We start from the raw sequence: 13,030 nt of genomic DNA, 5'->3' as shown, positions 1-13,030 counted from the left end.
TGGCAAATTTTTTTAAAGTGACATTTTCAGCAAATACACATGACTGAAAGTTATTTTGCTGTATGTAGACATATTTCAAATGCACAAATGTTAAATATTGGCAGATAACATACACCAGGTGTATACATTTTGTCTTTGTTTTGTGATGCTCTCTACCTATGGCAATTTATATATTAACAACAGCAATGGCTATCGATGCTGTCATTAAGTTTGAGCCCTGATGCCAGGGTTGAGGATTCCTGATTCATCTTTGTGAATTTGGGAACTCTATTAACGTGCCCATACCCTTAAAGGTTCAGGCACGCCAACCCCGGATCTAGTCTCTGACTTCGCCAGTCATTGGTTCCAGGGCAGGAGTGTCTGATTCATTATCTTACAACTTTGTCATGTTACAATATATGTATGTGTTACCACTGAAAACTGTAACCTCCTAATTATTGTTTAAGTACAAGCTGTAAAAACACTTAACACACTGACCAAGCAAGCTGATGTAAAGGTTGCTGGAGTCAAGATTCTGGATGTATTTTCCAAAGTAGTTGTTGATCACCCTCGTTACCAGCTTCTCAAACATGGTCAGTTTGTCTGCCTATTCATCCCAGCTACCTGCAAAACCACAACATATAATAGCATTAATATGGTAAATAAATATGACATATTTCAGGAAGTTACTAACTTCATCTTCATAAATGGGTGTGCAAAAATAAAGATAACAATATTTATAAAGATAACAATATTTTGATTTTTTTTATAACTGAGGGTTTTTAAATCCTTCAGTAAAATGTGTCTTAATTTCCCTGAGTGTGTGTATATTCATGTTTTTGTTGTGTGTTATTTAATATATACACATGTTATTTACAAGTGTATATCAGTTATATGTATGCAAGAATGTGCATTTGTGCATGCATGCATAGGTTTTTTGTATGTATATGAATGCACGAGTGTGCATGCATACATGTGTGCATGTGTGCATGCATGCATACACAGACTGATGGATGGATGGATGGATTTAAATAGTCTGTCTTGTCTTGTGTCTGTCTGTCTATCTGTTTGTCCATCTCTCTGTCTTTTGGTTGCATGTTTTAATGAATGACAGAGAAGCCACAGGTACCGGGTAGTTAAGACTGCTGAGCAAATTAAATGGGCTGAAATTGAGAGCTGCCCGGAGCGTGGAGTCAATCAACTAGACTACCAGCAGCTAGCAGTGCTTTCATCTCAGTGTTTAGTCCCACACAATGTGCATCTGAACATCAATAATAATAGTAACAAAGCTGCCACAGGAGGCCAGTATTGCCAGTGTGTTTATGGTCTGTACAAGTTTTAGTCCAGCTATTAATACTCTGAGGCCAGCTCATACTTTAAGAATATACTGGGGATGTATATTATCAGATATATTTTTAAAATATTATAAGACAGCTTGGATATGGATAGATGGGATGCATGGATGGATGGATGGATGGGATGGGATGGATGGGATGGATGGGATGGATGGATGGATGGATGGATGGATGGATGGATGGATGGATGGATGAATGAATGAATGAATGGATGGATGGATGGATGGATGGATGGATGGATGGATGGATGGAAGGATGGAAGGATGGATGGATGAATATAATGGTTGGATGGATGGATATATGTAATGGATGGATGGATGGATGGCAGGCTGGCAGGCAGGCAGGCAGGCAGGCAGGCAGGCAGGCAGGCAGGCAGGCAGGCAGGCAGGCAGGCAGGCAGGCAGGCAGGCAGGCAGGTTGGCTGGTTGGCAAATGGTGAAATAGACAGATAGCTAAGTGAATAAACAGATGAGTGGACTCATGTAAGTCTCCTGGGGATGTCTCAGTGAGCTAGAGTGGAATGTTTACACAAAGACAATTTATGTGTTGCCTTTTATGCTTAATTAAGCTGCAGATCAATTTCTAAGTTAAAGGGGCCCTCTTTAGGTACACATCACTTGCCTATTATTCAAATACAGGAGATAATATTTTACAAACATAGAACATTAAACATTACTTTGCAATGTAGTATAAACCCCTAAATATCCATAAAACTGAAGCATACACCTTTAAGGTCGCAGACTCTAGTTTCTACCCTTGAAAACAGACACTAGGTTTGGTTATTCGATCTGCAGTGTCTGAACCAAGTTTGGATATAAGCACATAAATAAAATCACTCAGTTAATCTACTGTAACACATCTGGATAAACAGAGTGAAACAAGAGTCTGTGACATAGAAATCGGGGAATACACTGTAAAATAAACTAGACCTCGTCTCCATAACTGTTACTTCTCAGAGTTACATGCACTTTGTGGCATTACAAATACCAGGATGATCATAAACACTTTGATATATGGAAATGGATAATCTAAACAATAAAATATGAATAATGTTATTTCAATTATCAAAAATGGCTTTAATATAGTGAAAAATATGTCCTAGTGTTTAAAAACAAGGGAACGTCCCTTTAAAGCCGCACACCCTAGTTCCATCCAGCGAAAATAAATTATAATTTGGTTAATCTACAAACCTGTAACACACTTAGATCACGTTTTTATCAAATGGAGTGAAAAAGCTGGTTTTATATCGATAAATACCATGGGAATCCCCATGTCCCAATTGCTTGAAATAATTTTGAAAGTTTGTATTCTGATGTCATCGGTAGATGTCGCTCGAAGCACAACAATGCCTATGTCACGACAAATTTCACAGACTTGGGGTGCGTTCTTTTCACCTTTCCTGGACATGTTCCAACTGTTCTGTCCTGGTTGTATCCCCTCTCCAGATATCGTAGGACTTAGCAAAATTATTGGTTTTAAGGGTTTGTAACATTTTGTATTGAGATACTTACTTGTCTGAACTTTATTGTTACTAAAAATGTTCACGAACTGTGAAGAAAAATCTCACAAATGAACAACAACAAATCGGATGTTGATTGCGCGAACCGTGCACGAGAAAACAAACCGAACCATGATAACGGTCACATGGTATACCAACATCTGTGACATTGAAATGGAAATATCCCGTCTAAAAATAGATTAGACCTTGTCTGCTCAATGGTTTTTTCTCAAACGTGCACCCGTTTTTCAGAAATACGAAAAATGCATTTTGTGGTATTACAAACACCAGGATTACCAGGATTACCAAAAAACACTTCAGGTGAATGGAAATGTATATTCTAAATAATAAATGGTAAGTAAAGTGCAATTTTATTTGTGAAAAAATGGGTTTAATAGCGAAAAACAACGCCGTAATGGTTAACAACTAGCCGTAACTAGGGTGTGTCCCTTTAAACCTCCACTATATACAAGTTCATCATCTTTATCATTTTAAAACATAAGCTCCCCTACCCTTCACACTATAATTATTTTGTACCACCTTGTAGAACTATTAAATACATTATTTAATAAAATGATGATTCAGGGCTCGAACTTAACAACAGCACCAACAGCAATTGCCATCGTTGAGATATAAATTGCCATAGGCCAGGAGAATCACCGACGGCACCTTTGTGCTCCCAAATAATGGCAGAATGTTTTCATCTGATGTACATTAGTTGCCAGTACATTTAAAATATTTTTACATACAGTAAAATAACCTTTCCGTATTATTGTTTTGCTGCAAAAGTCTTCTCTTTTTTTCAATTGCCATGGACAATTTAAATTACCGTCGGTGGTTCATTTCACTAGCTGCAATTTTGTTTTAACATTGTCGTGGGAGACAAGTTCTTAAGTTCAAACCCTGTGATTTAATATTTAATATTAAATCAGTGTGTCAAATTATAATCCTCATTATCATAAAACCTATGCACCCCGACCAGCAACACTGCAAATATTTGTTTTACCAGCCTGTAAAACTATTAAATACATTAATTACTGAAAAAAGATGATTTCAATATTTAAAGACCAATTGATCAGCTTGTCGGATTGTGTGCAGATTATTTCTGCAAACCCAGTGTCATCAAGTACAGAACGTTGACAGCCCATCCCACAAGTGACACACGATTATCCCACAAGACCAATTGCTGCCTACAGAACAGTAATAATAATACATGTAATAATACAAAAAACCTTCCAATACAAAATTAATTTTCCAGTTTGAAATATCAGCTTAGGCTGACTAAAAAACAAAATGTGTTTCTTGTTATTTTAAAAGGTTAAAACCAGACCAAAAAAAAAAAGTTTTGCAAAGTTGTTTTTATTACCAATTATTCTCATAAATGTTTTATTTAACAATGCACTCAACACATTTTATTTACAGCGTTGGACATATGGTTATGGACCACACAGATATTGAAAGAAAAAACCTGCTGTCGTCACTTTATGGGCTACTCTTTTCAATTTGCAGCAAGAGATCTTTTATATGCACCATCCCACAGACAGGATAGCACATACAACAGCCTTTGTTACACCAGTCTTGGTGCACTGGGCCCAATGGGACCACCGACAGGGATCGACCAATAACTGATGATTAATTAATCAATGTGCTCCAGTGGTGTCGTTAAACAAAAACAAAACTATTAGAAAGTCTTATAATGGCAGTACTTGCTAAGAACAGTCCCTTTGAAAATCTGTTACCTACAGCAATTTTGAAAGGTTTTTAGCTTGCCTACAGCAATTTTGAAAGGTTTTTCACCTGCCCACAGCAATTTTTAAAGATTTTTTGCCTGTCTACAATCATTTTGAAAGGTTTTTTTGCCAGCCTACATCAATTTTGAAAGGTTTTTTGCCTGCCTACAGCAATTTTGAAAGGTTTTTCACCTGCCCACAGCAATTTTGAACGATTTTTTGCCTGCCTACAATCGTTCTGAAAGTTTTTTTGCCAGCCTACATCAATTTTGAAAGTTTTTTTGCCTGCCTACAACAATTTAGAAAGTTTTTATGCCAGCCTACATCAATTTTGAAAGGTTTTTGCCTGCCTACAACAATTTAGAAAGTTTTTCTGCCTGCCTACAGCAATTTTAAAAGGTTTTTAGCCTGCCTACAGCAATTTTAAAAGGTTTTTAGCCTGCCTACAGCAATTGTTAAACCAGCAAATTCTGTAACAAATACAAAATTAACATCTAAAATTATCTCTTGAACTGACAGCGATATTTGTTCAGCAGCAAAGAATTCCCATTGGTAAAGCCCCTGACCTATGGCAATTCATATTGTAACTATGGCAATGTCTGTCGGTGTAGCCATTAAGTTTGGTATAGCTATTAAGTTGGGTGTAGCCATTAAGTTTGAGCCCAAATGGTTACATCAGAAAACTGCCTTGTGCTTCTAAAGACAACCAAGTACATTTTACTTTTTATCATGCACTATAATTTCTGATATCTCCTGCGATATTCTCCTAGAATATATTGCTTCTTTTATTACGTCACTGTATATGTTTCAGTACTAAACCTATCATTAGTGATGTCACGCCACTGTCATTCTGGTAGTTAACAAGTCTGAAAGAATGATAATGGATGATAAAAAGAATACCCCCCCCTCGTGTCTTGTGATATCATAATTTATCAGCACTTGTTGATAAAAGTATAAAAATCCTCGGCAAGCCTCAGATTTCATACTCATGCTGATAAATTATGATATCACAAGATACTCGGGCAGTATCTTCTATATATTCAAAGCAAGAAAGTGAAAGTTTTAACTATATCCGATCCCACAGGCAAGGCTTTTTTTAATAGTATGTAATTTACTACAACTTATTTATTTCTAAGCCGACTGTGTTCTAAATTGCAAAAAAAAGAAGTATTTTTTGGTTATTTCCAAAACACTTTATGCCAAAATAAAGTAAAATTATTTATAAAAATTATTTGTGTAGGAGGATGGGATGGACTATAGATGTACCATACATTGTTTCTAGATGGTCCTATATTTTTAATGCTAATAAATTAGACTGCTCTGGTCAATGTAAATTTAAAATTACATGTACATTGTATTTAAAAGGATTATCCTGAGCTTGCTGCTACTGTAATATGCTTGAGACACACTAAGCCTTTTTAATGACTAAGATTATCTTTTAAAGATAGTTTCTCAAAGCTCACACTGGAACAAATTGTGGTTTAGCCAATTTTCATAAATGTAGAGTATTTCCTTGAAAATCATTAAAATGTGGCTAATTTGAGGAATATTTTATTAGCCAAAGTCTAAATTTTGTGGCCATTTTTAAAGTAAAAATTAACAATTGGCGGTAATGTTCAGGACGAGACCTGTTTTCTTGTTAGGATATCTGTGTCTGTATAAGCAAGGGGTTTGTTGTCTTCATAAAAAAACTACAATTTTCAATTAGTAGCAATGGATCCTTTTTATGAACTTTCCCCCAGAAAAAAATAGCACATACCACAATCTTTGATATACCAGTCGTAAAGTAATAGCTGGAACAGGAAAAAACCTAATGGGTCCACTTTGGAGGCAGGGATTCTAGATTATGGTAGCCCCACTCCCATGGCTAGTGATATTCAGTGTTGGGCTAGTAAATAATTACTATAACTAGCCTGATTGTTAGTGGGAAAAAAACCTTGTCAAATGCTGCATTTACATATTTTGTAAATATGAATATCTTGCTCCATCTTTCTACCCCAATTTAAGGATTTTTAAGCTCAATCTCCCTTTTTAGGTAACATATCTGATTATTACTATTAGTAAAAAATGTCTTATTTAAAGAAGGGCTAGTACATTTTTAATCATGGCTAGTACATTTTTAAAATCACTGATCCCATGGCTAGTGGATTTTTATAAAATTCTAGAAGCCCTGATGGAGGTTTGTTCCCCAGGCAAGCACTCCTTTAAGTTCTATTTAACTAGTCCAAACAAAAACCCACCTACACCTTGAGCAACATAAAGTGATTTCATTGATCCATTCTATGCACAGATAACTTGCCTGCCTATCAATCAATGGGAAAGGGGTCACAATTCAGCTAAGTTGGTTGAGCTCTCGCCCGAGGTGCTTGTGTCGCAGGATCAAACCACCTCAGTGGATCCATTCAACTGATTAGGACTTTTTTCGTTCCAACCAGTGCACCACAATTGGTCAAAGGCCGTGGTATGAGCTTTCCTGTCAGTGGGAAAGTGCATATAAAAGATCACTGGCTGCATTAGGAACCATACATGGATATTGGCTATGTCAAATATTCAAGACAAAATTAACAAAGAAAGAAAGAAATGTTTTATTTAACAACGCACTCAACACATTTTATTTACGGTTATATGGCATCAGACATATCGTTAAGGACCACACAGATATTGAGTGAGGAAACTTGCTGTCGCCATTTCATGGGTTACTCTTTTCGATTAGCAGCAAGGGTTCTTTTATATGCACATCCCACAAACAGGATAGCACATACCACGGCCTTGATATACCAGTTGTGGTGTACTCGTTGGAATGAGAAATAGCCCAATGGGTCGATGGGGATCGATCTCAGACCGACTGCGCATTGAGCAAGCACTATTACCACTAGGCTACGTCCCACCCCACAAAATTAATAATGTAATACATGAAATATTCAATCAAATAAATAAACATCAGTTACAATACTTATATATAACAGACAAGGGTATAGTGTAGTGTTGTTGTCTGGACCTGTGTGTGGGGGGGGGGGGGGAATATGCACCTAGCAGACTCTTTTGTGTACATTTGCCCTGGACACTTACATGAATAGCTTAAATATTATTTCAGCCTCTGTGGGGTGCAGAAGGTTTGTCCGAACTCACCAATTCCCTGACTCCCCCCCCCCCCCTCCAACTATGCCCTTAAGGAGACTGTGTATATCAGTATGGTAGTAAATCTTAAGGCATAGATTAATTTTACTTGTAGAATGCAGGAAATAGTATTTCAGGACATCTAGTTTTCAAAATTTTGCAGAGGAGCGTACCCCTCGAACCTCCTAGAAACTTTGCTTTGCACCCTTGATCAGTCAGCCCCACCAATGCTTTTGTCATGCCTACATATTATTTAGCCCTTGCTACATTACATGGCTCATCATTTAGTAGCCAGTCAACACATTAAAAAATATATATTATCCTGCAATAACTAAATAAACTTCTGTTTCCTGTCAGTAACAATAAATATATAGCCCATAAAAATCCTACATTTATCACTGCCCGACTCCAATAATGAATATTTTTCAGCTATGACTGACAGCTATTCGGAAGTTATCAGCTGGCTGAACTAGTACAATACATTTATCTTACTGTGGTTTCACGGACTCTACGAGAATTCCAGAAACATGCTTCAAAATAAATACTGCCCCTTTTACAAAGATAATCATTTCTCTGCATAAAAATTAAATTTTCTTAAATCGTGTTTTGAATTATCAGCTCACATATGGTAAGAAAATACAGCTGTATATTAAAAAAAGTGCACAGCCTAATCAATTGAATTTACACGACCCATTCAAAGACTGCTAGTAACTAATCAATAAAAAGACTCCAATAATGCCAGTTCATGGGAATCATGCCATTATTTTTAAGTTCAATCAAGAAACCTTGCAATTTCTGCGAATACAGCAACGTGAATAATGCATGCACATATTGCTTTATGCATGCTTAATTGCATGCTAAAAACTGAAAGGTTGTTACGGAATTAGTACCACTGCTGCTGTATGAATACTTAATATATTACATGTGCAATGAAAATGAAAGCGATTGAAGTCAAATGACTAAGATACACTGTAGCCGTGTTTCTTCTCTATAATGTGTCGATCCTGTTTGACAATACTACCATGTGGAAGTGAGAAATAGTTGTCGAAAGTGCAGTGTTTTAAAATATATCGACTTACCATTTGTTTCGAATCAAGAAAACCTGCTACGCTGTGCACCGTAGTCCACATTATTTATGTTGACGCCATCAGCAAGTGTCACGTGACATGTGCGGAAGTACTCGAATCCGTATTTCTAGGAAACTGTCGACATCGAAGAAATATAGGCTTATGCCCAATATATATTCTTATTATTTTTTCTTTTTAAAAGTCGTCTTTGTTCGCAAAACAAAGAAAAGATATCATAAAACGTGTTCTCGTCCACAGCCTATGCTAGTGCATTAGGCCACTGTGAGAACAATAATGTGATGTGGGGGATCACATTTTTTGCATAAACTGATAAAGGCTAACAGGCGCGTATGCATTGTGAGGATTTTGGGGGTCGAAACCCCACTGTTCAAGCAAATTTTTGTATTATATATACATTTCGGGAGAGCACGACTATACCACCTATAAACTTCGCTTTCCACAGTCTAGAGACTCGCTAAAATCTCTGTCCGCGTTTGACTGACCGTGGGGTGAGGCACAAACAGTTGGATCCAGAAAAAACATTGGTGTGTGGGGGGGGGGGGGGGGGGCAATGACATGAGGCGGAATGCCAAGGGATCTTTGGGGGAGGTTTGAAGGGGGATCGTAAAAAAAAAATAATAGATAATAAAATTATAACTCGCAATATTATGGGGGGGGCGGGCCTCTGCCCCCCCCCCCCCCCCGATCCGCCTCTGCTAATATAGGCCTATATATAATTATGCATTTATTCATATAGTTATTTTATTACAAATGTTATGATAATCCAGCATAATATTATATAACGAGCATAACCAGTATATAACCAACTTCCCCTTCGCAAAGGACATATTTTGGTATGTTATGATAGCTTGGTTGATATCTTGTGTACTACACAATAATATTGTTAAAAACAATGTGGAAACGGGTAACTGAATATTTAAATTCAATGACATTATTATTTTAAATTTTTTGACGTTATTTGTGTTGTCATTAAAATGTTCTAGTGAGATATGAACTAACCCTTGTTTGTATGTAACCGGTTTTGGTTGTGTTGTTTGTTTTGGGTTTTTTTTTAATATTACATGAACACACAATTGAATTTTTAATTTTGTATCTTAAAAAGGCAGAGGGAGAGAGAAACAGACAGAGCGGGAATGAATGAAGGAATGTGTTGTTTTTGGTTTGTTAATTATTACAATGAACAGAAAGTCAGTGAAGTTTGTTTTGTTTAACGACACCACTACAGCACATTGATTAATTAATCATCGGCTATTGGATGTAAACTATTTGGTAATTCTCACACGTAGTCATCAGACGAAACCCGCTACATTTTTTCTAATGCAGCAAGAGATCTTTTATATGCACATACCACGGCCTTTAACCAGTTGTGGTGCACTGGTTGGAACGAGAAAACCCCAATCAGTTGAATAGATCCACCGAGGTGGTTCGATCCTGTGGTGTAAGCACTCAGCCGACTGAGCTATATCCCGCCCCAACAAACTAATAGATCCAAAAGACAGTCCAACACCTACAGATTGCAGTTACCTTGAGAAAACCAAGGGAAGTAATGCTTGTCAATAACTGACCGTTAGGACGGAAAGAGTTATTTTCAACATCGTTTTACATGTAACTGGTTTGTAAGGCAAAAATAAGGCAGTATTAATATCACGTTTTTGTCCATTCTTTTAAGTTTTATCTAAAAAAAATAACTTTATACGTTTGTTTTGAAAATAAATTACCTTAACTCAAATTACATTTATGGTTTAGAAATCAATAACGTTCTAGGACACCTAATAATTGTTTGGGGTACGATTCCATCCAGGCTTTTTCCTTTAGCACAATTTATTTTTTAAATGTGTGATCTCCCCACCCCAGTTGGTATTTTTAGAAGTGAACTTTTCACTCTCCTGAATGTAGTCCAGACACATTTATTGTGTATTGTATTCAGTCTGGTCACAATACTTGTAGGGGCAATACACAGGCTAATTAACAAATACTTGTCAATACCGTAAAACAAGTTTACCCAATTACGTCATTGTCAAAATTAGAGACCGTGAGACTTGATAGCCATTCATACAATTCAGCAGCATGATACCGTGTTGATCAGGCACCGTTTACGCAGTCCCAAGTCCCATTTTTCAAGTAATTAATTTCACCTTTTTATAAGGCCAGTAATCTTGTTTATCAACGTTACAGAATTACACTCCGATGTTACAACCACTTACTAAAAACCTCAAGACAGATTACTTTAAGTGAGTGATCGTCGATAGTGGACATGTGGAGAAACAGATAGAAATGGGGGGGAGGGGCAAAGAAAGAATAGCGGACATGGGAAGAAACAGACAGATGGATAGAAAACGACGGGTGGCAAAAAAAAAAGTGAAACTCCCGCTCCTTTCCCTTTTCCAATGTGTTCATCTCTGAAAGGGAGTCGTAGTCATGGACCATTAAGATGATCAGGGTCCTTCGACCCCACCCGGTTCAAATCTCGGGGATTTCAACAGAGCAGGATCAAAGGACTCCCAAATAAAAGTTGACCGGTTTGAAGTCAACGATACACGAAATCAATCTGTTTTTTGATGCTGAAAGTAGCTTGCATACGTGAAGCAAATTTGTAATATTATCCAGTAAAATGGAATTGCCCAATACGAGTATGCCTTTTGCTTCTTTTAAATCATAAAATGCGATGCCTTTCGCCTCCACATGATAAAATTTTAGAACCCCAAGAAATAAAAATTACATTTTCTCATCACTCTTATACACAGTGCTCACTCTGCCCATAATGGCATTTAGTAATGGTCATAAAATAATTTTCAAATAAATATGCCACATCTAAAATAACATTTCTAGTTTCTCTATACCCATGTATACATGTATACCTATTACTAATAACAAGCATGCAACTACACGAAAGACAAATCAGACACTAAAGTAGGTAATGAAATGGATATTTAATGACAATGACTAGTCCAAAACTGGACCAAATGAATGACATGATTCGCATGACCAGCATACAAATAAATAGTTCAATGAAGCACTTAGTATGAAGCAACAAGTCCAATGTTCATGAATTCGGTGTTCAAGTCGATCTATGACAAGTTCATCTGGAAACTGCATTTGGAATAAAACAAAACAAAAAATTGTTTCAAGTCCAGGAACACTGTCAACTTAAAAACACAACTGTTCAGTGAAAAGTGCAAAAACAAACATAACAAAAACAATTGCTGGGTCTTAATGAGAATCGTTTCACTTGTGATCGTCCAAACATACCAGGTTTTTTTTTTCCTGTTTTCCACCAAACACTTTCCAGTGTAGAACTAAAGATGTTATTATTTATAAATGTACACTATATACATACAAGTCAATACTAGCACAGTGTCCTTTCACTTAAACAGGAATTCACTTCTTGGCGGCCTTCTTTGGGGTCTTGGCTTTCTTGGCCTTGGGTTTTGCTGCCTTCGTCGCTTTTGGTTTAGCTGCCTTCTTTGGAGACTTCTTTGCTGCTTTGGGCTTCTTCGGCTTCACAGCCTTGGCCTTCTTTGGCGATTTGGGTTTCTTCGCCTTCTTGGGTTTGGCCGCCTTGGGTTTCTTCGCCTTCTTTACCGCCGGTTTCTTTGTCTTGGCTGCCTTGGCCTCCCCCAGCCTGAAGGACCCGGAGGCGCCGGTTCCCTTCGCCTGTTTTAAACTGTTGTTCTTCACTCCCGCTCGCAGAGCCATCTTCAAGTGCTGGTTGACAGTCTTCTCATCTGCAACTTTATAGTTCTTCATGATGTAGTGCAAGATGGCCTGTCGGGACGAGCCGCCCCTCTCCTTGAGTGCAACAACCGCCGCCTTCACCATCTGGCTGTATTTCGGGTGGTTCGCCGGGGTCTTCGGTTTTGAACTCTTCTTCTTTGGTGTCTTAACTTTCTGGGTTGCGGCGGCTGGTGCTGCTGCGGCGTCAGACATTTTTGAGATTTTTTTTTTTTTTTCTTCCGTAAAAATTTTGCAACAGTGATTTCGTACGGTTGAGCGTGTGTTGGCTTCGCCGAGTGGCTTCATATTTTATAGCGAACACGCGGACGTTAGTGAAGACAACCAATATCGGCTGGTCGAGAAAGACTGTTTTCGCCGTTCGGTGGAACATTTTGTGTTTCCTACCAACTAAATTGCGTATTTTGTTCAACTTTTCTGATTTTCCATAAAACCATACTTTGATCAACAGTTAGAAGACATATTAAGGTTTATATTTGCAAAAAAGCAGACATGAATTGCACGTCATTTAAAAGATTTAGCTATTTTTCC

General features: G+C 37.4%; 2 protein-coding genes across 2 annotated transcripts in view; both read right to left on the bottom strand.

Moving 5' to 3' along the window:
• Window positions 1–8,823, bottom strand: part of LOC121369658 (vacuolar protein sorting-associated protein 13A-like) — a 184,805-nt gene extending 175,982 nt beyond the window's left edge. Inside the window, exons 1-2 of the mRNA XM_041494703.1 lie at window positions 8,759–8,823; window positions 478–603 (exon numbers count right to left, since the gene is read on the bottom strand). Coding sequence (XP_041350637.1) covers window positions 478–571 — 94 coding nt within the window. The 5' untranslated portion in view covers window positions 572–603; window positions 8,759–8,823. The remainder of the gene's footprint in view (window positions 1–477; window positions 604–8,758) is intronic.
• Window positions 8,824–11,678: 2,855 nt separating this feature from the next.
• On the bottom strand, window positions 11,679–12,772 carry LOC121371967 (histone H1-delta-like). Its single transcript, XM_041498196.1, has one exon. It carries the CDS (start codon window positions 12,692–12,694, stop codon window positions 12,146–12,148), a length of 549 nt encoding a protein of 182 aa, XP_041354130.1. The 5' UTR covers window positions 12,695–12,772; the 3' UTR covers window positions 11,679–12,145.
• Window positions 12,773–13,030: the final 258 nt, after the last annotated feature.

The sequence above is a fragment of the Gigantopelta aegis genome, chromosome 4 (genome assembly GCF_016097555.1).
Source record: "Gigantopelta aegis isolate Gae_Host chromosome 4, Gae_host_genome, whole genome shotgun sequence".
In the NCBI taxonomy this organism is placed as follows: Eukaryota; Metazoa; Mollusca; class Gastropoda; order Neomphalida; family Peltospiridae; genus Gigantopelta; species Gigantopelta aegis.
Note: the sequence above shows the minus strand (reverse complement) of the source record. Positions and strands in the feature narration are given on the sequence as shown.